Here is a 27,395-nt window from a genome sequence, read left to right as displayed (position 1 = left end):
GTAATTTTATTTTGTAAGTTTTTTTTCTGTGGTGTTGACGTAAGACGTCAACATGATGAGGAACAGTTCCCGCAAGTGCGTAAAGTACTTATCTTTTTTTCTGAGACATCCACTAATTAGTTCGAACATCACTGCAGCTGTTTATCTCTTTTCGTCCTCATATTCAATTTCTAGCCTCGCGTGTGTAATCCAGCGTGGTGGTTGCGACACAGAGCGTCTGCCATATGGTAGAGTCTTCGGCCGTGTTCTCCAGTCAGCTTCACGAGTCAGGACCAGTATACGTCCAGTCGAGATAACGGCCAGACGAGAATACGATAGGAAGGATGAATTTAATATTCATAACTTTTGTAATGTGCTCTTTCTTTGGGGCTTCCGTTGCTGGCATATACGATGAGTCTGATGGAGGCTACAAAGACATCTGGAAGGTAAGCAGCATAGAGAAACACGTGCATGTGCGTCTAGGAATTCTTCCGAGTGCCCACACAGGTTTACTACTGGCGGGTCAGAAAGTAACGCTGCTAAAAATTGCATGTGCAATGCAAGAGTACGTTCGTTCCAAAGTACGAGCTGCGCTAAAATCTATCCAGAATGGATTTATACAAAAGAAAGCAAAATACAAGAGCTGAGGCACTGTCCTTCGAGGTTACCTTCTTCGAGTACAGTGGACATAGTCCAGTGCTGTTTCCACTTTTCGAAAGAAAAGAATAAGAGAAAATGGATGTTGCCTTCATAAGGTCGAAAGGGCTGTCTCGTAAATTTCGTTCAAATCTCCAGAACATCCTGAAACATATAGGAGGGCTAGGACGCTGGCAAGATGGTCATCCTGAAATATTCTGTATCCTTCGAATGCCGACATATTTATCTTTCAATTCCATAACGGCAAACCTGAGTGGGACAAAAACACGTAGACAACACAACTCAGTAATACAACGTATTTTTGCTCCGCTCAGGTCTGCCTTTATGGAGTTCATCCTCCAGCTTGCCTGCGTTTACGCAATTTTATCTGTCGAATTTTAACTTCTTTGAACTACGATTTGAGGGTTGAAAAAGAAACACAATAAAATGGAAGGACGGTTAACGCTTGGATTTAACACGAATTAGCAGCGGTAGCTGCAGAGGGTTGCTGTATACACGTTCGTCCCTATATTGTTGAGAAGTGGCGATTCACGAATTTTAGAGTTTCTACTGAGTGTATTTTATTTCATTGTCGCTCACGTAGAGTGACAATAAGAGCTTTGTGATCTGACAAATACGCCGTGAAAGTTCACACTTCTTTCACCAATATACTGGGTTCTCGAAGACACGGATTGTAGTTGGTGGTGGCGTCTGTCAGTTTGTCGCACAGGTACAATGCCATCTAGTTGGCGAGCTGGGTTGGGAGTGTGGTCTTGTGGTGCAGGCGACGCCTTGGGACGCTCCAACCTGACTCGATAACTTTGGTGGCTAGACAGCACATTCGATAAACAGAACATGGAGAGACCACACCAACACACGAACGCAGAGAGGAGGAACGCAGAAATGACTAGCGATGGGGATGGTTTTATGTCAGCGTCTACGCGGACGCGTGAAGCGGAAGTGTGGCATTAACAGCTGCAGCTGTAATAAAAGTCACAGAGGGCAGTCGCACAGATCACCCAAAAAATGGTAACAAATATTCAACATGTTCCGAACATCCGGTCAGTCCTTGTTACATTTTAACGAGGTCACTGCATTGGCATATGAGGGGTCGATGCTCAACCTGTCGTTATTACCGCGCGATAAATGCATCGGCTCCCTATGATTCGTTGCTAGCTCCCGCACGATGGCCAATCGCAATGTTCACTTGAAATTCCGGCCTACCAAAGCGAGTTTCAAGTGTCCCCCCGCGACGTTTGATGCGTGCCAACTAAAAAGAAAATACGGTAGCGAACGGTATGTTCAGTTCAACCACTGGTCGGACGAGCGATTCACGCAATCTACACTCTTAAAAATGAACTTCACCACATAGCACGCTCCTAGCTAACCACCATCCCGAATGACAACGTTCTCGCCCCTGATTTGTTGAAAACGGGAGGAGGAGCCTATTTTGTGCCGTGCATAATGGGCACAAAATAGGCTCCTCCTCCTGTTTTCAACAAATCTAGGGCGAGAACGTTGTCATTCGGGGTGATGGTTGGCTAGGAGCGTGCTATGTGGTGAAGTTCATTTTTAAGAGTGTAGTGATGTCCTTGTTAACGAGCGGTTTTTCTGCCTGCAGTGGCGGCGTGCTTCCCTGAGGACCGTGCGTAATGCGCCTACGTTTTCTCTAGAGTACCTCACAAAAGTCCAGGAAGAGCACACATGCAGGAACTGGCACCCGGGTAACCTCAAGTATCGCCGTATAGAAAGAACGTCCAGCGCTATATGCAGATAGAGGTTGTACTCGATATACCCGTATGTTCACCTCGGTAGGTTGGGGAATCTGACGGAGAGCACAGACAACCTTCAACGTTGACATGGCGTTCTTTGTAAATATGTAGTGCCGCACTTTTCAGCAGGGAGCTTTGGTATTTCATGCAGGAGGCTCCTCTTTCATTGTTTAAAGAAGGCGGACCCTGTACTAAATGTAGGCGGTTATGAACGTCCTCCAATTTGCAGTCATCAAGCGCTTGATACGCCTTCTATTACGGGTTTAACACGTGCTTGCATATACCTCATAATGTAAGTATTGATTTTGAGTGCTAATTTAAAAAATGGAAGAAATTGAATTCGTCACCTGACGAATTCCGCTACATCCATAGCGAATGGACGAACGAAAGGAAGAAAGAAAACTCACGACTCTCGGGCACCGTACTCTGTGCGTAGCTGTACATTCACACGCGTAGCTGCATCCCCTAGAAGTGTAAGGAATTGCGAGAAATTATAACAGGAACGAGGGAATCGACGACACATGCCTTGGACGCGGTCAACTGCTCAATATGAAGCTGACATGTGCTGATAAGGCTGCATCTCTCTTCCTGGGTTGCCATACACCTAGCACCTTGACTACGTTGAAGGTTCGATTGTCCAAGCGGTGTCGAGCAGACTTGAATATAGCTCTTTGGGATGCATATTCTCTGCAGTGCATGAGAATGTGTGTTCCGTGCTTTCAACACATGCACACGCAGGAGCGTTTGCTGAACTAGCCCTGGACACTTTATGGAGAAACTGTTGAGCATACACTCTAAATCCTGTGACGGACACGTGCCCGTTTAAAAAGTTCCCTAAGAAAGTGCAGCCGGAACACAGCCGGAACCGTCTGGAAACAGCCGTAACAGTTATTAAATAGCAAGCACAGCACAGAATTTATCAAATAGAAAGCACAGCGATCCCCATATCCCCCCCCCCCCCATAGCCAAATTTCAGCTGGTACAAAGACGTCACGTCGGTATGAAATGGCTTTGTGCCCGCCGTATAATATGTGTGCCTCCTGATCCGTGTAGTCGTGTGTTTGTTGAATAATGCATGTGCCGTCTGAATATGTGTGCCTTCGTTGGAGCGTACTACGTTGCTCCGCGCTCCGCCGGCGAGGAGTGACATGGCACCGCGTATTCTTCCGCAGTGCATTCTTCCGTGCTTTCTTCCCCGTTGTCTGCGCTTGTTGCGCCCGTTGTCTTTCTTTCTTTCTCTGTTTTCTTTTTCGCGAAGCCTGGAGGTCATTTTTCTGTTAGGGAACTCGAGAAGCACAATGTTTATCGCGCATTAGTGCACTCTAAACCCAAATACGCTTATTGTGCCCCTTACGAGAAAAAAACGGCTATTTTAGGCGTTGTTTCCGAAAATCATAGGCGAGACAAATTTTCCCAGCCTTTTATAGCGGTATAAACCCATTTGTAACCCTTATCAGGCGGCACCTCGCTCTTCAGCAGAAATGTGCCGCCTATTGTGCCCCTTACACGGTTGCTCTTCCCTCTCTGCCTCATACATACTCCTCACCGAACCAACCGAACAGCCCGCGTCTTCAAATGCGTTGTCACATCACTGCGCTGCGCAACGTAGTCCTCCACTATTTTATTGTGCTGACGTGTTAGCTTTAATAATCCACGTTGCTTGATACGGTACGCAATGTACTTTTAGTTTAGCATGGTCCATAGACAGTTGACAGCCTAGTAGTTGACAAAGGTGAAGTGGCGTCAAAGTAGCATCCGGCGGACGACCACAGGCGTCCCTGCCTTGCTTTTCGAATGCATCGGCGCGAACGGTGCGTGCTCTGCCTGTGCAACCTCGGCCGGCAGGATTCTGAAGGTAAGAAATGTGATTACGTCTCATTTTGTAACGATTAATGCGTATGAGATGCTCCCACAGTATTTGGAAAGCCTGCCAGACCAAAAAGCATAGGCTGTGATGCGATACGATATTCACATCAGTGCGCGTTTGCAGACGAGCATTGCCGATTGGCAGCGAAGTGTAAAGTGGCAAATTGAAAGGGCAAGATTAGAGCTCCGTCTCTCTGCAGAGCTCTAAGTATTATTACTAATATTCCCCTGAGATTACCAGTAAGTTTTTGGGACCACGTCGTAGTGTGCTTGGCCCCTCGCACTGCTTGCGACATAATTGCCTGTAATTTGTGTTCCGTAGTTCCGCAGCGTTCTGCAGACTCTGCGTACAGTGCTTGAGTAATAAACAGGTACGGTAGAGCTTGCTGTGCCTGGTTATTACTTAGCTACCATAGTTATTCGCAGGATTTATGGTATTCGCGGAAGCCGCGAAACAGATCACAGACAGCTATGTTGGAAGCAATACATTTTCGGATGGGTCGCCTAAAGCGAGGGGGAGTGTTTGGATTTGTTGCTCGATTACCAGAATACAGAGCGGCAGCAGCGAAAATAAGGACTACGAAACGAAATTACGTGTCAAGGAAGAGGACAAAAATTGTGGGAGGCACTTAGGTGTCCTTGCGTGCGTCAATGCGAAAGCATTAGCGTTGACTAATTAATGATCTTATTTGACTAATTGGTGTTGACTAATGATGTCATTGTGGTCACCGGATTAGTGTTGACTAATTAATGAGGGTTAATCAGTTCAATAATTAGTCGTGACTAATTAGTGACTGTTAATTAATTGACAAATTAGTGACAGTTAAGTAGATGACTAATCAGTGGCAGTTAATTGGTTGAGTAATTAGTGTTTATTAATTGGTGTTAGTTAATTAGTTGACTAATTATTAATGGTTAACTAGATAGAATTAGAATGGTTAACTGGTGGATATTTTCTGGTGACAACCTGCCTCTACCCCATATCATCGTCATCATGCATTTCTCTCTCTCTACCCATGAGGCAAGAAATGATTTCGCACTAAAACAATAAAGACTGGCACAGTGCACTGCACACAGCCACCAAGCAGTGGAGTCGCGCCACTTCGTTGACGTGATCGTTATTGCCTCACGCACTATCTGGAATATGTTGTGATCTTACGTTATTTTTAGATGTCAAACAACAAGGACGCGCGAGGCGTGGTTCGTGATATATGCAAATCTTGTGACTGCTTGGAATTCTATCGAAACGACTGCGGTGCCCCTCTCATGCCCGGATGGTGCGCTTACTGCGGGCATTTGCCAACGGAGCATGCCGCGCTTGGTGAGAGCTTCCGCCCATGCACTATTTCTGCTTTGTGACGTATTTTGAACAAGTTAACAGTCTCTGTCACTCGTTGTTTTTACTTCTTTTCATGAGCAGACCTACTTGGTGAAGGTAATCCAAATGCAAGCGGCGTGCAGCCATCTTTCCGGACTTGCCACAAATCGGGGGCGGAGCTGGCCCTGAATCAGGTGAGTTGTGTTTTGTAGCCAAGGGGGCCGGGGTTGGCGCTTGTCCTCCATTGTGCCCGACTACATACCGTAGTTAGAGCATTTAGGAGGCGAAATCTTCGTCTCACATGTAAATCGCGACTCCCTCCCGATTTTCTTCCTCCTATGTTGCTAGTTAACCCATTTTCATACCGCCTAACAACGGATTGTAACACCCAGGTGTAGCATCGGCAGACAAGCCCAGCACTGAGTACACCCAGCAAGCCACCGGAAATTCTACTTCCCAGACAGAAGGGACTACATCAGCTACCCAGGCTACAAGCATGCCAACCACGCCATTTTCAATTTTCAAGCGCGTCGTAGCCAGTCTTCGCTGTTTTCGTCTTCTTTTGTTTTGTGGTGTAACATCACCGGATGTGGCAAAGGGTTTGCCACCTATTCTTGTCTTCGTACTCCATGATACCTACCTGTCCTCGACATTGCTGTGATATGGAGATTTCTTGTGTTTCGTACACTGGCCCAGTTGAGAAGTATGAACTGCTAGTCATTATGGAGCCGCTCACTTTCGTTTAACTACTAGCGCAACTTGTTGGTCGTATTTTTCTCCAATGTTATTGTTTTAACGGTGACGGGTATGAACTGCTGGTCATTGTGGAGCACCTCACTTTTGCTTTAACACATTTTTGTTTTAACTTTTAACGAGGCTGCTTGGTCTTATTTTTCTCCAATGTTATTATTTTACTGTTGACAACTATCAACTCCCGGTGATTATGGACCAGCTTACTTTAGTTTAACCGTTTGCACAGCTTCCGGGTGGTATTTTTCTCCAATGTTGTTTTACTGTGTGCAATATTTGATTGTCTCAGCCTGTCTTACATTTATTGCGTACGGTGCACATTTCGAGAAGTAAAGTTGTCATGCATCTTCTTGTTACAGTGTTGTGCAACTTTGTCGTGCGGTTGATTTTGCATGGTAAAGCCACCGTCGACGATGTTATGTGGCACGCGCTACCAGGCCCACGAGGCGGCACACACTACCGTATATTCTGCGTGCTACGAAGTGCCGGAGCTGGAGCCAGTCCGCCTGTACCACTGGCATAATCGGTACAACGTGCCACATGCTGTTGCTGGCACAGCGTAGCGTCTAGACTAAGCGGCACCCTTCGACCGACTCTCTGCGCGGCACAAAACATCACGTATTCTAAGTGTCAAAATAATGCAAAAAAGTGCCCCTTATTACGCGTCACACGATTAAGAGTGTGCGTACAATTATCCCTTGAATACGTCCAGTACACTATGGCTCCTGGCATCAGCGGGGATGTCGTGCCAGTTGTTTCAGGAGGCACAGAGCACCTGCAGCTTTCGCAGGCACCGCGTGCCTCTTGAAGTCAGCAGGCACATTTTTTTAAAAATGTGCCAGTTGATCAGACTGCACCTATCCGTCACTGGGCTTAGAGTGTACGGAACGTTAAGGCGAAACTGATGCGGATGCGTTTCTATATTTCGCGGTATACTGGACAGAACACGAAATTTCAGCTCCGGACCTATCTGTTGAAGCAAGGATGAACGTCTGTCTACTCGTAGCCATTGCTTTTTGCATATGTTTTCGGTAAGCAATCTTAACAGGAGTTTCGCATCACACTTGGAATATGTCACCGTGTGTTTCGTTGACTATTGGTGCGCTATATCTTCTCTCTCATCTGCAACTTCATTTCGACGTATGCGAATATGTCCAGGAATACATTGAGTCAGTATGACATGGCCAGCACCGAGTGCTTTCTTGTATGCGATGAGAATGTCGCGTACTCTTGGCACCAAACAGCGACTTCCCAAGAATGATGTTATGACTTGAAGACCAGCTTTTGTATTGCAATATATGACTCATTGCGCAAGCATCTGGCGTGCAGCCATATACTGCATTGCCAGCTGCATGGCTACCAATTCCCGCTGTTGTCGACGGCGTTCTGCTTGTCTACTGTGCTGTGTACAAGAAACCCTGATGCAAACGAAGACGCTGACGTCTAATATGCGTGAAAATTGCGATCCTAGCACGATGGCATCACAGACAGACAGTACTGTTTTAGTAGATGATAGTGCAGCTTCTTGGTGATATGCACCAGGGACAGTGAATACGAGGAACCTCTAGTGTCTGCGGAGGATAGATCGTCGACGATAGATTTTAGTAAAGCACTGTGATGTGGACAGTGATGGGCAAAGTACATCAAAATTATACTTAAAGTAAAGTACACTGTTAAAACAGAACTTCACCACATAGCACGCTCCTAGCCAACCATCATTCCGAATGATATCGTTCTGTGCATTGATTTGTTGAAAATGAGAGGAGGCGCCTATCTGGGACAGATTATCTTGTCCCAGATAGGCGCCTCCCCCCTGTTTTGAACAAATCATGACACAAGATGATATCATTTGGTATGACGGTTGGTTAGGAGCGTGCTATGTGGTGAAGTTCTGTTTTAACAGTGTACCAAGTACCTGGCGTCATTATAGTACTTCAAGTACTGTACAAAGTACAAGGCAAAGTACTTCAAGTATTCATCAAGTACATTGCGAATTTAATTTGTATCACTTTGCATTTCACTGTTTAGTATCTGTGTCCTGCTTTTTTTGGCAAAACTTTAGCGAGCATTCTTGATAAATGCGCTAAAGCCATCAAGTCCTAGGTTAAGTGCTAACCCGTGAATATGAACTTAATCAGATGACATAGTTTGCAGTTACATGTAGAGAGGTAATCAGTCAGCTGTGCTGTGATTATGTATTATACCCTGACTGATCCAAGATCACCTGCCTAGTGTGGTGTTTCGGTACTAATCTTCTGCTATGACAGGCTAGGAAATTTCAAGGGAAAAAAAGTACAGGCCAACTGAGATTATATATTTCAGGGCATTCCATGCATGCTGCTTTTTGAAATACAACATGTTTAAAAAAGAACATGAAGAAAGTAAAAAAGGACGAAGCACAATGTAAGCCATCATTTTTATATGACTGTGATCTGCAGCGATATAATCCATGTGACCAATTAAAATAATGTAAAATGTAAAAATGAAAGCATGTGTGTCTTTCAGAGCGTTCATCATGTAATGCAATTACACATTGTGATATAAGTTCATTATTAATTATTAATTATCAATGAAGGAAACAATATAAAAAAAGCATAGAACCCTGCATTGGGAGAACTGAAATGACAATTGACCAAGTCATTGTGCTGCCGGTTGCAGTGTCATACTGTGTGCGTGTCTTTGCATTCCATTCGTTTTACATAATCATAGAAGCGTTGATACTTTTTCAACATTTCAAGCCTCTCAACAATAAATTTGCTTCAACAAATATATGCTCTTTAACAGCATAAAAATCCTTTTTGGTAAAATGTCAGACTGGGACTTTTGGTACTGCATCCGGTATCTGTGTGTTTTCGTGTTCTTCATGTCATTTTAGCGCTTTTAGTAGGGTGCTTTTTTGATACTCTTTTGTGATATTTTCTCTGGAGTCCAAGTTTGGGTACTTGAGTACTTGGTGGGAATGTACTCGGGAAAAAGTACTTTAAGTACGGTACAAAGTACACGATTTAAAATGTACTTCAAGTAAAGTACAATTACGCAGAAATGTACTTAAAGTAGTACTTGAGCACTTGGTGCTTCAACTACTGCCCATCACTGGATATGGAGCGATCTCTTTGATGAATTGCGAGTTTCGACGTGCCGCCTTCCTTCCAAGGACGAAGGGAGTTGCCTCAAGACGAGAGCCGCCGATATTTCGAACAGAGACCGTTCTTCTTCGCCCAGAAGAAGAACAGTATCTGTTCGAAATATGGGCGGCTCTCGTCTTGAGGCAACTGCCTTTTTACTTCCCTACCGGTTCGCTGGATTTCTACCCGTCTACTTCCTTGCAAGAGGGTGTTTGTGATCCTGCGTGCATAGACGAACGTAGTGCCGCACTGTGACCGAGAGTAATTGCGCCAAGCGTTACCGAGCGTCATTTCCTGTAATTTTCCTCAATTTTAGTCAACGCGTCTGCGTCTACTGTAGCAATGGCGGCATATGTGCCAGCTCTATGCTTGCGCGAACGTTCCTCAACGCGCCGCCCATACCGTAATCCTCGGCGACCAAAGTGCTGGACGACGAGAACAGCACCACGCGAGACGCGCCCATGGTCGAAATGTGGCGGTACGAAACGTGGTAGTGCACCGCCACGTGTACTCGCAGCCTATGCGGCGCGATGTACGAGGGGGAGAGCGTGCGTCACGACAGTGAGGTCCCCTCACCGCCTCATGCTACAATCAAAAGGTGCGTTCCTAAGCAAACCCTCGGGTAGGCTGTAGGCACGTGACCGGGGTTGTACAGCTTGGGACAAAAGTTTACGGAACACCGGGGTGTCCAATGGAGAGACAACCTAGCAGCAAAAAGGAATGGACATACATATTGAGAGATGGATAGAATAGCCCGCCACCCGTTTCCTATTCGATCGCTTCGTGATAGCTAGCAGGGAAGCGCTCCGATGAAAAAATACGCAGGTGCCGTGTTCCGTAAACGTTTGTTCCAAGCTGTACCACATGAACGAATGAGTAGCTCAGTCCTTAGTAGCTTTCCCAAGCAGCACAATGTACTGAAAGTCCAGTGCGATAGGGGTGGACGGTATGCATCTTATCAATGTTCCTTAGTGCCACGAGTCTGTTCAAGGCCTTCCACCTACCCGTCCATCCCTATTACACCCGACTTTCAGTACATTGTGCTGCTTGGGTTTGCAACGATGCAGTGGACAGAGACGGCTGGCTAACGACTGTTATAAAGCGAGGAACGATTAAAAAGTCTAAAATCTGCCTTTGCTCGCATGCTCCTTTGTTGGGAATGAAAATAAACGATCGCGATAAAAGGACGTTCTCTTGTTTTGAATTGTTCCCGCAGTTTGCAGAGGACATGACAGCGACAATGGATGACGAAGCGACGCTCCCTAAATTCGGCTCCGGAAACCGAACTTTTCCAGTTCCAATACAATGACGACTGGGATGATCATGCCAAGTTGCAGATGAAACGAAAAACAAGCGTGCGTTTAATCTAATCACAAAGTTGATTGCGTGTCGCATGTGATATCTAGCTCACCGCCTTTTGCAGATGCTAACAAGTTACTACCCACGGCTGCTGACTGTTTCAGTTTCTTTGCAGCAAGACTGCATCTATTACTAGCGCAGTCCTGAGGGGTCTTCGGAGAAAACCTTATGCATATCATGAAAGCCCGCCAAGCTGAAACTGTGCCACAGCACTTCTCTTATGCTAAGATTTCTGACAATATTCTAGCGATTGTAGCGTCCTAACGTGGTCCAGGCAAGCATACTTTTCGGTGGTTTCCACTCTTTTTGTCCTAATTACAGGTCCTTGATATTTCTTTTTGAATTTCTTCCATTTGTTTTCCAACTGGGTGGCTGACGCGGCATAACCTTTTGCTCGTAGTGCAACAAAGCTCTGTTGTGCTTCGAGCAAAATGTCCTATGCGTAGAGCCGTGGAATTTAGGTAAATGCAATACACCATGATATGCGAACACAACTGGGAATAACATATACCGCAGCGAGAGAGTGCGTTGCACTGCACTCTTATCGAGTACCTCCCTGCACAAGTCTACCAGGTGTTACGTACCAGTGGTACGTTATAGGCCTGTCGCGCTGAAGTTTTTCGCAGAGCCAGCTTGTGACCGATGGGCAAACTACTCCCTAGTTAAGCGGCCTCCCGTGTGCACATTTTTTTTTCGTAGTTTTCTTGTGAATGCGAGACGTTGAGCAGCGCTCGACAGCGAACACATCGCTATATTAATTGATGCGTGTAAAAGCGCTAAAACGGAAAGGGACGAAACACAGACACTGAACTGTTTTACGTCCCTTTCCGTTTTAGCGCTTTTACCTACATCAATGATTCATCAACTGGACCAAAAGGTAGTTTTAAATGACAATATTAAAAATGAGATGTTATTCCAGTTAGGTCGCAGGAAAGTGAAAGTCGCGCAGGTGAAATTCAGAAGATAAACATGTCTCTCCCCAAGCAGCACAATGTACTGGAAGTCGAGTGCAATATGGGTAAACGGTATGTGTCTTATCAATGTTCTTTAGTTTCTACAGTCTGTTCAAGGCCTTCCACCTACCCGTCCACCTCTATTGCACTCGACTTTCGGTACATTGTGCTGCTTGGGTCTTCAGCTTTGCAAACAAACCGCGCGAAAGGTATCGCAGCCACCGTTGGATTAGCGCTGTTACCCGTGTGATATCGATGTTCACAAGATTATCAATGAAGTTACTTCAGATGCCTTTATCTAGGGCACAGACAATACGTTCACATGTCCTTTGCTAGACAGCAGGGGTGCTAGACTCGTCGTTTCGTGAAACACGAAGAAAGTTCAAGAAATGGGAGGGAGCGCAACCATTGGATGCTTTCCGTGGGCCACGTGAGCGCTCCTGACTGTCAATCAAACCTCAGGTCAAGGCTACCGGGACGCGCGCAGTTTGAAATATTTTCATGACGTCAAAATGACGTTTTGGCTGCCCGGGAGGATGGTGTCTTTGCAGATTTCAGCAATGTAAACAATTCGGGAGATATGAGGAAAGACAGCCGTTGGACAGTTTCTCTGGCCTACGTGACGCCCCGTGTTGTCAATCAAACCAAAGTACAGGAGGAGGAGGAGGAGCGTCGTTGGGAGGAACCCGAGAGGTCTGCCTGCCTGATTAGGCGGCATGTTTCTCGGGAAGGGAAAGGTAGTGGAGAGGAGGAGAGGAAAGGGCGAAGTGGAAGACCGAGTGGAATCCGCTCGGGGGGAGGATAGCTGCGTCCATGGGCCGACTTCAGGGGAACTGTGCCGGCATACGCCTATTACACATCTGAGGGAAACCCAGGAAAAACCCCAGACGGCACACCCGGCCCGCGGATTCGAACCGCGGACCTCCCAGTCTCCAAGCGCACGCGTTACCGCTGCGCCACCGGAGCTGGTAACCAAAGTACAAGGAAAGGGAAATGCAGCTTTTGGCAGAAGTTCCGTGACGTCAAAATGACGTTGCGCAACATTTTTTTCTCCCGAGAAAAGTTCAAGGAAAGATAGTGGCGAACTTCGAAGTTTGTTAGAAAGAGTTGCGGCCGCTTTTATTGCCGTGGCTTTACTACTGCGCCTCTGAGTCCACACTTATCATGAGTGTCGTTTGAAATAACGATGATTTTTGTCAGTGTTACCGACTGTCGAAGAACGCTGTTCGTTCGCTTTGTGACCATCTGCGCAGAGCCTACACTCTCAGAACAGAATTCACCGCATAGCATGTTGTGCGCCAAGTATAGACACGAATTATATGCTTATCGCTTCCGATTTGAAGAGAGAGGGGGACATAGGCATTTTTATAGCAATTATCACATATCCAAATTGCTATACGCCCCCTCGTTCTTCGAATCAGAAGGGGTACGTAATCCTATCATTCGTGTCAATGGTTTGCGGACAACGTGCTATGTGGTGAAGTTCCGTTTTGAGATTGTAGGATTCATGCAAGATGCGCTTCTCGTCACGGATAATGATATCATTGCGCACAAGATTGTTGTGTTCTCCACATATGACACTGTACGTCCCATGGCCGGAGGTTCCGTTATGCCCTCTTGTTTTCACGTAGTTTCCTTGTTGTACAAAAACGAGATATTCAATAGAGACGCGGAGGAGGACAACAGCGTTCCTTCTGATTTAGAGATGCATCCTAAATATCAGATGCACACAACAGAGACATGAACACTGCGTGTGCAGGACATTGGAAAGCGTCGGTGCCCTTCTATGCAGCGGAGCAGCACCTCGAAATGAGCGCTTGCAAGTGCACGGACCCAGGGTTTTTCGGACATGTGACTTTTCCGTCTATTTTACCATGAAGTGGTTGTGTCGTCGCAGTGCGGGCACTAGTCTGTTTACATGTGCTCAAATGTACAGGGGTCTTTTTGAAAAAGAAGCCAGCAGATACATAGAAAAAGGAAATAGGAAACAAATATAGTTTTCAACCGAAGCGTTGTTGTGTTCATTGATCCCGAATACACGTATAGCGCACATGCTGATACAGCGGGTGTTTCATGTAAAGGGGCACAAAACAGAGGCTTCAAATTTTACTTCGGGGTGCCACTGACGCTTGTCATCGACAAACTTTTGGTGTGACTAGCGCGCACTTGTTCGATTTACAGTCGCGAGAAATATTCTGAATAGATCTCTGAAATGTGCCAATTCAGCGCAACCTTTTTTTTTATTTCGTTTGTTTGTTGTCTTTCTTTGTGTTTTTCCTTGCCCGAAACAGAAAGGGCATTACGTTTTCTCAACCAATTTCAACACAAAACACATTACATTACTACAACAAAAATAGCTGGGGAAATTTTTCTTTGAGCAAAATCTCGACCGTGTTAATTACTCCGTCGCGTAATGTAAAATACTGCGGAAAGAAACGATGAGTCTCCCCTTGAGTTCCCTTGCTTCTTCTGATAGCGGCAGCAAGGTTGAAATGACGCAGCTATATGAAGCAACAGTGAGGAGGTTACAAGAAAAGCCGTATCACCGGGTGCTTCGTCTTTTCGACTTTTTTTTCTTTTTTCGTACAACAGATTTCATTTTCCTTATTACCATTTCCTAGTAGCGCGGGTGTTTTGTGATGCCATGGGATCAGGCCTCGAGTCATGCTGTTCCTGTATGTGTGCAGTTTGGAAGAAATATTGATTCGATTCAAAATTGAACATATAATTCCGTATTCGATTCGGAACACACTCATGCGCCTCGAAATCCGAAATATTCTGATGTTCGCACAGCCCAAACATATTTGACAATGCATGATTTGACCTCAAGTCCTTCAAAGGTGTATTTTTGTTCTCCATTTCACTCTTCACCGGAGCGGACAGAAGTGGTGCGCTTTCTCGTTCTTCATTCTATCGCGCTCGTGCCAGTGGGCGGGTCGCGCACACGCTGATATGGATCATGCACTGACGTAGACCCAACTTCAGATGCCGGGAAAGGGAAACAGTTTACTTGAACTTCGGAAGTTCAAAACTCCTCCCCGCGCGACGTCATCTTTTGAACTTAGTTCTGCTTTGACGAGTCTAGCACCCCAGGTGTCTTAAGTTCGGCAACAAATATGCGAAACATCGTGGTTCTAGCTTTGAAATAACAGACGATGGAAATGAGTTTTCACGTTTTACAATGACACCTACGTTGTCTTTGAGCAGACAAAAAAAAAACAGAAACACAGTAACTTATTAAGATGGTCTAACGACGGGACCTCGTCCGTAAAAGCTTACAATCTCCCGATAACTCTAATCTGGCATGTGAATAGGACACCTCATGTCTGTCGTGTTCTAGGTAACATACACATACTTCACATCATCAAACGAATGTCGGTGGGCTAGCATATGGTTTATTTTGCACAGTATTGCACATCAGGAAAACTGCAGAAAGGTTCTACATGGAGAAATTACAGCAGGCCCAGAACGACCGACTGCAGGATAACTAGGAAGTAATCCGTGTCTCGCGCACCCGTGGCGCGTGTGTCGGAAAACCGCAGAGCCACCTGGTTAGTGCGACAGGCCTATAGACCGGACTCCTGTGAAGTACGTAGTCCGGTCACAACAGCATGCGCTTCTGCGGTTTCTGCAATGCCTCCTAGCTCATGTTAAAGGTACTGTAAAGCAGCACCGATCAAATGTCATTTAGTGTGACTATTCGATAGTCCAAGCCAATCGGACAAAAACTGCGCAAGTTTCATTCCAATCGACGGTGCAATTAATTCGAAAATTACAATTAAAGATTACGGGCAACACTGTAATAGGTATTCGAAATGAATCTGTACTCCTGACACATACGGCGGCAACCACATTGCATGCGTATAACACTGGGCCCGATATAACAATCCACCACAATCCACCATAAAATCTGCTCCTGCAATCCACACAACGATCCACATCTGAGGATAAACGGATAAGCGAACTGAAATGAAATGCTGAGCCGTTGAAAAGAATGTGTCAGACGTTCAAGAAGCCAGACAGCGTCGGGACTTCTTTGTTCACAGAGGTTCACAGAGAGAAGTTTGTTCGTTCGAAAGAGGTCGCGAACGGAAGGAGCGCGCAGGCGCTGTAGAGAAGTAGGGAGGGCCTCTATCGAAATGCGGCCACCGCTGGGTTACTTCGCAAAAAACACTGTTAACAGAGGTTTCAGAATGCATAGGTAAACAGGAAAACTAATAATATGGCTACTAAAATAACGAAGTTCCGATGCAATAGTGTGTAATACCAATTTTCAGTGTTGCCCACTGTACAGGGTGTTGTTTGACACCAGGCGTCGCGCCGCTCCACTACGCCGCATCTTTCATGACAAATTAAAAATATTTAGAGCGCGTTGTCGGTCGTATGGTTCCGCATATGGTATTTAGAAGCAACAAAGTCTCTAGTCACATCACCGGCATATCATGCTTGTCTACTGCTTTACAGTACCTTTAAGAATAGGTAGTCGTATCATATACACAAAACAGCGTAGACCTAGCTATCCCAAACAGCGTAACGCGATGTAAAGAATGTATGAGTACGCGGAATAAAGGGAGTCTGGAAATATCCGTTGCGACCGAAGCACAGTATTTGTTGGGTGAAGTTACACACCCAAACGATGTGAAAGCTTTCTGCGCGAGATTTCCCGAAAAACAAACATTTCAACCACGATGTTTCTTTTTTCTAAGAAGTACCACTTTGCAACCGCAATGAGCTCCCTCTGTCTCTCCCTTTAGCAAGGAAAGGTCTTGTCACAAAACGCACACTGATACATTATTGAAGACCATTTGAACGGGGAGCTAATGAAGACCAGCACAAACGTGGGACATTAGCAGACGACAGCATGCGCGACGACCCACAGGTTTGGGGAGAGTAATCTGAGCTGCTCGTCAGGTTGGCCCAAGTTACTTTTGGTGCAAGGTTATGACGTCGTCCAGTAACTGGGGTACGTTTTGGCACTGGGCTTGCCTACTCACGAGCCGCTCGAGTAGGTTTAAGAACGAACCCAAAAGTGACGCGACCCGGCTTCACCGGGGCTTCAAAAATGCGTTGGTGTATGGCTTTAATAAGAGAGTTGTACCAAAATACATTTCGCTTGGCATACTTTATTTATCAGTTGTGCTTGAAAACAAATTTGGTGATTATTTTACATTTATTATATTAACTCAGGACATGGGAGCAAAGTAACAAATTAGTAATTTTGATTTCGCCACGCACCAGTGTTCTTTCGACTAAATGCTGTGCCTTGAGTCTAGGTCTAACAGATAGAACCGGATGGAGTCGATTGAAGGCATGCGCTTGTGTCACTACGGACGTTGCTATACCCTTTCGCTGTGATGATGATGATTCGATTTTAATGGTGGACAAGCATCAAAGACTCTAGCTTTGGCTGTGAGCCTCAGATCCTTGTGTGCCAAAAATGCTCATCTTTGGCAGTGTAGCATGATACATTAATTAAACTTTTGTTTCAGGCAATAACAGAATCCGACAAATATTTCGTCATCAAGCGTAATTACAGTCAAGGCAGGCTTGAATGCGAGTTTATGAGGGTAGTCGGCAAGGATATAAAAAACCGCCGGCTTAACGCAGTTTTCGGCTACCGTAACGCAACCGCCAAACGATAGTAAGTATATTGTGCTTTGTTTATATCAGTCAGGATTGATATGGATAAGTATAAGGATGATTTTACGACAGCAATCTCCAGACCATGCAAGTGACCACATCAAAATACGGGATGGTGCCATTCGACAACAAGATGACCATCAGAAAACCAAAATCATCCGCAGGTATGATTCAGTGAAGTTACATCACATTACAATTCAGTGAAACCTCTCTAGTCTAGTGTGTCTAGTGCGGACACAGTCGAAAGCAGGGTTCTTCTACACGAGAGGTATTGAAGTAAGATGATTAAAGCTTGCCTGGAGAAATACAGCTTCCCGGAATAGGGCAGCGCTTTTCGAGGACAGATATCCGAAACTGAAAGTCTCAGCGTACAACGTTTCTGTTTTTCGGTGTTTATTTTTTCACGACATCGAACATCAGTTCTCTCATGTTCAACATTTGCCGCTTGCGTCGATCCCTGTCGTATGAATGTGTGTATGAGTGTGCAAAAATGTAAGAGTGAAAGAAGGATGAGTGAGAGAGCGTGACTGGTTTGTCCCTTCAGATGACGCACCCTGGCAGTCGCTTAGAAGGCGTGTTAGCTTAGCTCAATTGGTAGAGCCCTGGACCGGTAATCCAGAAGATGTGGGTTCAAGTCCTACAGCTGGGTAACCTTCTCAGTGACTTTCATCTTTCATCGTTAATTTCTTAGGCAACTTGAGGCCTTGTATGTGATTGTCCCTTCTATGTTGTTCCAGCCTCAGAACATCAGTTCTCTCATGTCGAAGTGGTGTTTATCCTGCCCTTACCCAAGATATGAGGGCAGGAGTCTTGTCCTCAGAATGGGGAATGCCGGTGGCACCAGTATATCGTCTATGCAGTTCCAAACTGAACGGCACATACTCGGATTTTTTCAGAATACCCTGAATTTGTCAAAAGACATGGAGTAAATGTTTTTCGGCATGTTTCGCAAAATGCCGAAAACCAAGCACCCCCGTTATAGATCATTACAGCGAATCCCTTTGCAAAGTGGTCCAAGCTAATCGTAGGCGAAGCGGGAGAAGATTTCCCCGCGTTCAGTTTATTTGTCTGCAGCGGGACAAGAGACATCATCATTCATTTCGCGGATGTAATTACTACGTTGTCATTAGTATACTTGAGCTGCAGGACAGATTCTAGACGGAAGACGAGTGACTGGTTAAACATCAAATTTCGTGGAACCATTGTGTGAGATATGGAAACGAAACACTCACAACTACATCCATACTACGTCGAGTCCAATAAAAACTCAAATTTCTTCTCCCCCATTTTTAGACATTTAAACTGAAACTCAACTTTCTTTTGTTGATGATGATTGAGGTGTTTCATCGCTACAGGTGCACTGTGAGTCCAATCGAATGTGGTGGGTATTCCTATTCAATGGCGCGCACCTGTGGTAATGGCGCCTTCCGGTGAGATTTCGAGGTGGTTGGCACAGCCACGCACAATGTGGGGAACAGTCTTGACGGAAGAAATACGTGCGTACGTCCGTGATCATAGCGGACGTTTCTGTATTATTTTTATTTACAATCCTAGTCAACGGGTCGGATGATGGATCTGGACGCTGCAGTTCCTTTTTTCGTGCTGTGCGTATAGACCCCTCCGACAAATGTCTTTGATCTCCATACATTGTAGTGCTGAATGAGTGCATTCTGATCAACTCGAGGGGAAACCAGAGACATACTGTACAAGACGGCCATTCACGGTGGTTGGCTATCAGTTCACAGAGCCTATGCCCTTGAAAATACCCCTGGTGTAAAATTAATCCTGCTAAGGGGAAGGTCTGGCTTCCAGTTTTCGCTGCAGAGCACAGTCAAATTTGAGCAGGTGTGTCGAAATGTCAAGATGCGTAGAGAAATGAATAATGTGCGTATCGTCTGTCTTTGCATTGGTAAAATTTTATTCAATTGATTCTGTTAAATAAACCTTGCGGGGTCGAGAATCATGTAGTTCACCCTCCCGTAATGTCCACTATGTCCGTGCCCAGGTAGAGCACTTTAGAAAAGACACTCAAGCAGTGTTATCCTACAATGTACATGTTGCAATCCCAAGCAGCACGTCAATATTGGTCCATCATGGGCTGCCACTATGGGACCAATATAGCGAGTGCAACCAGGCCCCATATTGGACCAATATGGGCAGCCCATTTTGGCAATTCCATTTTGTCGATATTGCGCCAATATTTTCGTAGCAACTCCAAGGGGGTCCGTAATAATAATGCATTATCCGGTTTAATTTCATCAGGCCACCACTCATATCCCTTTTCTGTTCTCTTTGCTTTTTCATTTCTGCAGACCTTCTTATTGATCCATGTTGGATGGCATTACAAAAACCAACATTGCATCGCATATATATATATATATATATATATATATATATATATATATATTAATATCGCGCGTATTGGCGCGTATTGCCAACTGTAAGATGGGACAAGCGAAAACTTGCCCACATCACATTTCAAAAATAGTACTGCTCTCCCCCTAAAAACGAAGAGCAGGATCAACTAGCGCTAGCAGGTAGTCCCACGGAACTACAAATGCCAGACACCCCTCAGGAGCGTTCATAGGGATCGCAATAGTCTATGCACAAAAAATTTCCAACCCTCTCCTAGAGTACAAAGGAGAGAAACACCTTCGTGACGGTGACGGACATACGCCTCAGCAACTCACACACCCTGCAGTAATTTGAAAGCACATTGCTTTACAGAAGAGACATCCCTTGCTGTCAAACACTGTCAAACTTTTTTTTTTACTTGACCTGTCGCGATTCCGTTGTCATTAGAAGAACCAGCCACAGTTTAGTCCGTATGAAACGTCCGATCCGATGTCGGACACTCGCATTAGTCGTAGGACGCGTGAATTCGGTCAAACGACCACGCTCTCAGTCTGTTCGACCGATTGGCATTGACATTGGCATCGTGAAGCAAGATAGCGGCTGCTTCCAGCACATGGAGGAAGGAAACACGGGAGCGGCCCTTCCAACTTTTTGCCATTGGGACAGGCGTGCCAGCCTTCGCACTGCAATCTGGGATGTTCCTGTCTACCATGTGACGGCTCACATGACCCAAAGAGCATGCGCGGGCTAGCTCCCAAAGCAGACGACGGGAGTCGTGATTGTCCTGCAAGTTCAGATATCTGCATTGTGATGAACGTTGCGCGTCCAGCTTTATTTGTGTGTGTTTCAAGGTTTACTCTTGGTTTACCATTCTACTACAAGACCGGACAGGGTCTGCAGGACAAGCACGCAGGACTAGAAACATCATTCGTGGCAGCGGTGTTTGTGTGACGACGTGGCCGCGTCTTGTGTGTTTGTTGCTTCTTGCTGAAGCGGTAAAGCATGCCTAGTTACGAGTGAAACGTTATTCCTGTGACAGAGCTGCTTTTTGTTGAACGACAGCCGCAACTGCGGTAAGAACACATTAACAAAACGTTGTTTCCGCAATGGTGCTCACCTTTTAAGGGTAAAGACTGGGGACAAGCATAAAAGCACGGAAAGCAGCGCGAGAAACAAAGCGCTGCTAAACCGAAACTTTAGAGGGGATCACGTGGTGGACGGGAAGTAATGGCGGTTTTGACAGGAGCGACCGCCAGAGGGGCCCCACGGAAATCAGTTCTAACCGGGCGCTCCTGTGTTTCCTTCCTCCATGTTCCAGCAAGTGGATAGTTGACTTGCTGAGTTCTAGAGAATGTTATAGTGGGATCGCCACGTATGTTGACTGTGTCGAACAATTCGTCTACGGGACAACAACAATTCGTCTACAGGAAGTTGTTGGATGTAACGACGTATTGAATTGGACAGTTCACGCGGTTCAACGTCCAATCTTGCATTGCTGCTTGGGCATTTGTGCAACACGAGTACATACCACTTTCTACATTTCCAGTCAATATGGTGTGCACACGGGCAATATGGGACCCGTATTACCATTATTTCCCCCGTATTGGCTTAAACGGCAATGTGCAACTGGGCAATATGGGGCCCATATTGCCCAGTTTGAGCAAATATGGGGAAAATCCTGGTAAAACGGGTCCCATATTGGACCAGTATCGTCAATGACCAGCGAATATGGGTTCAATATTCCGTGCTGCTTTGGATACGCAGACAACATGTACGTATCTATAGGGGCAAGGCGGAGGAACAGGACAGTTTTCAAGTTCAATTTTTTTCTTCTTTTATTTCCGACATAGAACTGTGCTGGAGTTCTCTAACTGTAAGGCAGAACCTCTATCACATACTCTGAAAATCACCTGCTGGACCCTGTTTTAGGAAGCTTTTAAGAACAGTCAGTAAACACTTAAACCTGTCCCACCCCACTCTTCCCTGCGGGAAGACTGGGACGTCGTTTGGGAGGACTCTCACACAATGCTGATTGTCCAAAAGTCGCCTATAAAAATATAAAAAAAGACAAGTGACCGTTTATTGCAGGATGTTGCAAAGACAAAGTCGTGTCTTTAAACCTTAATTGATCCTCCAAGGCCAGTCAATTTGTGGCAGGCCGTGACACTCATCGTATTGTGACGTGTGCGAACGACAACGATGACTGGCGCGTGATGGGTGCTCGTACTGTCTTTCCTGATACTGACACTTGGCCAGTTTTGCTACACCTTTCAATTGGTGGAGGTTGGAGCGTCACCTACAAACCCGGAGATCTCGTGTGGCTCTGGAAGCCCGATCGTAAGGTTGGGCTCTCGGAGAAGCTGATGCGGGGATACTTCGGCCCGTACACCGTTCTGCGACAAACCTCACCTGTCAACTATGTTGTTCAGGATGCCAACCTCTCCCGTCCCCGAACACGCTCGTCAGCAAAAGAAGACATCGTCCACGTTTGTCGACTAAAGCCCTACTCTGCCCCTCCTGATTGACCAGGATGACCAATCCCTCCGCCCGGGGTATTGTGACGTGTGCGAACGACAACGATGACTGGCGCGTGATGGGTGCTCGTACTGTCTTTCATTATACTGACACTTGGCCTTTCGAATCCCGGTGCCGGCTGTGCTGTCTGGGGTTTTTCCTGGGTTTTCCTCAGACGCATTCAGACATATGTCGGCCCAGTTCCCTTAGAAGTCGGCCCAGGACGCACATTCCCCCAGGGCGTGAGTCGTGACGTTGCCCACATACGTGAGGCCAACAACGGCAAGCCCTATCACCACCACCACCACCACCGACACTTGGCCAGTTTTGCTACACCTTTCAGTATGAGAGGGGCAATTCACTCAAAACACACTTTAAATGTTTCGACATCTTCTGGAGATCCGTTTTCCCATGGGATTCACAATTACTGAAAATATCGGTAAAATCACATAATTAAAGTTCAAAGAAAAGCACGCATCACAGCAGACAGGAATATTACAGTGTCCCATTCCTCCCGTCACTGCGCTGTCCCATTCCTCCCAAAGCGCGCCGCAAAGAGTAAAGCTTGTCTTCACATGAAACTACCCTGAACAGACCTGAAAGTACAGTGGGGGAAAAGCACTCTCTAAGTGCACATTTCACGCGTTTTCTCATTTCTGACGCATCATATGCTATTTAGATTTTAGAATCAGTAAACCAGGAGGCAGGACACAAACTTTTTCGCAGCGGAACGACTACTCTTCCTTCAGAAGATGTAAAAAACTACGTACCAGTCAGCTATTCTATTTCACAAGCGTGGCCGCCGTGGCGCCATGTGCGGAGAGCACCCTCAACTGCACTGCGTGGTGATTTAAAAAACAAATATTTTTACTGTCCCACTCACCCAACCGTCCTATATCTCCTGGCTCTCCCCTACCGTGCAATTGATAAAAGCGTGCCCGTTACAGCGCCGCACTGGCCATTTTCTCTCATATTTTCACCTTTGTCTTTCGTATTTCCAACATTGCAGACCTAGCGAATTACATACTAATGTACTACAACGACGGATGTCTCGTTTTGCGAACGTGGGATTGGCAACACCCGAACCGAATGTCCCATATATCGCACGACGCATGTAAGTACCCACCTTTCGATATATCGAGAGTATCTGCAGTCTCGAAGCATATCGCAGCAAATGCTCGACACGACAATTCCAGCCCAAACTCCATCGTATCCCGGATGTTTCACCTGGAACCCCTGGCTGAATAATTCATAAACATGTTACAGCATCGAAAAACTTCCTTTTCGGTGACGATCCTTGGGACAGCGGCTCATTTGCAAACGCTCACTAATTAAATAAATATCCTACCTTTGAAATTTTACTTCGCACAAGTTCGGAACCAGAGTTTTACATATCGGGACCCTAAGTGAAATATATATATATATATATACACATACATATACAAAGTGAAAAAAGCCGAATCTCTGTAGCTGCACGTTGAGCATATGTTTACTATTTGATCGTGCACTCCCAGCCAAGTACAGCTGTTTCGTCCTACTTGGGACTCGTCAGCCTGGCGCAGGGAAGTGACACGATCTTGGGTCGGCGCTAACAGTGCGTCTAGGCGAGACGTCAATGTTCCACGGTGACGGCGCCACCTGTGGAGGCCGCAGTGCAAGCCAGCAAGTACATATACTTACATATAAGTACTTACTTATATATGTACATGTACTTGCTGGCTTGCACTGCGGCCTCCACAGGTGGCGCCGTCACCGTGGAACATTGACGTCTCGCCTATAGACGCACTGTTAGCGCCGACCCAAGATCGTGTCACTTCCCTGCGCCAGGCTGACGAGTCCCAAGTAGGACGAAACAGCTGTACTTGGCTGGGAGTGCACGATCAAATAGTAAATATATACATACATATATATAAAAGAACGTCTACGAGAAATTAATCAGTTCCGGTTTACATATTTCTTCCGCGAAGCAGTGTGCAAATGCGCTCTCCGGATCAGCTGCCCGGCTGTCATCCGTCTGCTCATCCCCTCATATTTTGCACACTGGAGTGACGGAAGATAAGGAACAGCCGCGAGACAGTCAGAGACGGTTTGCTCTTTCCTCTCCTTCTCTGTCTAATTAGCAGCGCTCGTGGCGTATTCGCCATTATCCATGATAAAAACACACTATCTCGCCTATGGAACGGCAGAACCGCTAGCGCTGTTTACCAGTCACGTTGAAAATGAATACCAAAGCGTCGTTTGCGGCTGTTCCTAATTTTCCGTAGTCTCTGTGCGTGGACCATGCGGTTGAACACGAAATTGGCAGCCGTACAGCTGATCCAAACAGTGCATTGATGCTCTGTTCCGCGCAAGAAATACATCAAACCGAAGCCGACCAATTACTTGAAAAAAAGAAAAATCACTAAGTGTTGCATGTTTGTTTGTCTGTTTTTCTCTTTGAATATTTTTCGCTGAAGGTCCGGATACATAAAACAGCGGATCCGAAAGCGTGCTAAGTAAAATTGCAAAGTTAGGATATGCATATAATTAGCGAGCGTATGCGAGAGTTCTTTGTGGCGCCACCTGCTTAGAAATTAGTGAGCGAACAGTTATTAGCGAAAGACCTTCGTGAAACACACGGTATATTGCCAACATCTGGACGGCGGTGTTGTTGGTCTGTTTCGCGCACAGTCGGCAAGCAGACAATCGTCCAATATATGTGTTGCTTAATCGTGGCTCCCTGTAGATACTAGATAGTGACAGCGCAACAGATGTAGGCGAAGTTGCCAGTGGTGAGTCTGGTATAAGTGACTGATGCATCATGTTGTGGTTACAATCAGGTGAAGATGTAGGTAACAAAGCTACAGGGGCAGGGTATAAGCAGGTAACGCTGTAACTGGAAGAAAGTAGCGAACCGCAGACAAGGACAAATGGACACGAGAGAGGCGCTGCCCCTCGATACAGGGCGTGTATTGTGTCCCTGTGTTATCGTTTACTTTGTGCTTTGCCAGTTACGTCGTACCAATCAACGTTTATAGATATAGGCCTAGATCTGTGTAGACGTATTTATATACCTATATCTATAACCGTTGGTACCAACTACCCGGCCATACACCCAGGTAAAACGCTGTAAATTGCTGGATTCCCCAAGTACAGGTCAACTGGTATTGACTGCCTCCAGTGACCTCTGGGCCCCGGAGTGAATACTATGCTGGGAGTAGCTCCAACGTAATGCCATAACTGCCTAAGGCATAACTGATGTACCTCCCTCATTCTCTAACAACTTTATACTTCCCTGAAATTATTATTTCCACGTTACCGGTTGGAGATGTAACCCTAAAGAGTATATTGAAAAACGTGTGGTATACTATCGGAAAATGCTCAAGATTCGGTTTATTTGAGTGCTTTACGATTTCGTACTTCCCAATGAATTTCGCCACAAATAAAAGAAAAGTGACAGTAACCATAAGTATATGTACTTTGATAACAGTAGCCATCACGTGAGGCACGAAGGGGAAAATATTTGGTCACATAAACATACACCAACTAATGCAAAATCTCATATTCACGAAAGAGGCAGCACCTGATATTGGTCAAATTCACTTCGATTCAGTTCTAAATACTGTCAACAACGAATAGCGGTGTATTATGGTGGACAGCACAAAAGTCCACTTTTGCTCTCACGTGTTTCTCGAATATGCGTGATTCGCTTGCGGACGTTCTTTCTCTTTATTTATAAACGTATAGATGGCTGTCTGCATCTGACATGATGTGTGGTGCTGGGCGTTGGCGACATGGGACCTTGAAAGATGAAAGTTCTTAGGCAAATTGAGGCCTTGTATGTATTTGTCACTTCTATGTTGTTCCAGCCTCAGAACATCAGTTCTTTTATGTTTTTCCGTGGGACCTTGGTACGCACGAGCGCTCCATCCAGTAGGAGATGGGTGGCCCTTTCTCTTTAAATGTCTCCTTCGTATATTTTAATGATCGCTGATGGATACATTCCCGTATGTGTGGTCGACCTTACCTGTTTCCTGGTATTTCCTTGTGAAATCGGACAATCCATGAAAAATGATCACTGAAGGGCAAGTTTCCAGAAAGCTTCGACACAAGGAGGCTTACGGATGCCCGTTCACTTGAGAGAACTAACCCAATTGCATAGGTGTGCATTTCCCCAATTTCCCGACGTTCATGACGCACAATGTTTACCTTTCAGACTGTGAAATGTGGACCGTAGCAACAAAAGCGGAGAGAGTACCTATGGCATGTGACGGCTTTTATAAATCTTTATGCGATGATCCAGTGTCGCAAAAAGTATACAAAAGATACTGCCAGATTATATCGTGAATAAAATTATCACCATCAACCCGTTGGATCCTGTGCAACGGATTTGCATACGAAGAGGATTTGCTTCTTTTATACAATAAACTGTCTGAGTAATCACCGGTGTGAACTGCTGGTGGACGTATACCCACGTGCATTGCAATACGAAAATGCGTGTGCGCGTGAAAATGCGCGCAGTGCACCTCTCTAAGATAATCCAAGGTTACAGTTCTTGGTAGAAGATGCCAATAAAAAGCTGACCGGGAAACTGACGTGTCAATAAATTAGATAAATTCGTAGTGTATCGCAGAAGTAGCATAAGCTTGCTTTAAATATATTGGACATTATTACTGGCAGGGCGCAAAACAGGTGGATGAACATTCTACAATTATAGCGCATAATGAAAGAACGCAGCTCACAATATGGAGATACTAAATTCTTTTGCTTCTAGCGGGCGTCTTTAACACGAAACAATGTTATTCAAAGAGCATAATACCCGTGAATCTCCCCTTATCCTTGGAACCGGGTCACGTCACTATGTTACAATACCAACACCGAATTCTAGGCGCTTGAGGAGGGGGAGATTTCGCTGTCCTAGCCAATAACGAACCCTTCGGAGACAAGCTGCTGCTCGCGAGGGAACCGGTTCGGGAACGACGCGGTCACCTCGCGGAGCCATACAGCACTGAAAACATAGTGCACACGTGAAATATAATATTCTAGGCTTTTTGTACGGTTTGAATTGGCTATCTTGGATTTGACAAGTGGGAATATGTTTAGAATTGATTTCACTTATCGACATTACAACAAAATTAATATATAAGCG

General features: G+C 45.7%; 1 protein-coding gene across 1 annotated transcript; it reads left to right on the top strand.

The window, feature by feature from the left end:
• Positions 1–202: 202 nt before the first annotated feature.
• LOC135383014 (uncharacterized) lies at positions 203–26,612 on the top strand. The gene is made up of 5 exons (XM_064612655.1): positions 203–425; positions 17,248–17,399; positions 17,471–17,562; positions 23,277–23,381; positions 26,463–26,612. Exons 1-5 carry the CDS (start codon positions 324–326, stop codon positions 26,591–26,593), a joined length of 582 nt encoding a protein of 193 aa, XP_064468725.1. The 5' UTR covers positions 203–323; the 3' UTR covers positions 26,594–26,612.
• Positions 26,613–27,395: the final 783 nt, after the last annotated feature.

Source organism: Ornithodoros turicata, chromosome 2 (assembly GCF_037126465.1).
Source record: "Ornithodoros turicata isolate Travis chromosome 2, ASM3712646v1, whole genome shotgun sequence".
Classification (NCBI taxonomy): domain Eukaryota; kingdom Metazoa; phylum Arthropoda; class Arachnida; order Ixodida; family Argasidae; genus Ornithodoros; species Ornithodoros turicata.
Note: the sequence above shows the minus strand (reverse complement) of the source record. Positions and strands in the feature narration are given on the sequence as shown.

Excerpts from the sequence above, each read along its gene's own strand:
- LOC135383014 (XM_064612655.1), top strand. The coding sequence starts at position 324 with ATGAATTTAATATTCATAACTTTTGTAATGTGCTCTTTCTTTGGGGCT. Across the intron at positions 426-17,247 it reads GCTACAAAGACATCTGGAAG|GCAATAACAGAATCCGACAA; the intron begins GTAAGCAGCATA and ends CTTTTGTTTCAG. Across the intron at positions 17,400-17,470 it reads AACGCAACCGCCAAACGATA|CAATCTCCAGACCATGCAAG; the intron begins GTAAGTATATTG and ends ATTTTACGACAG.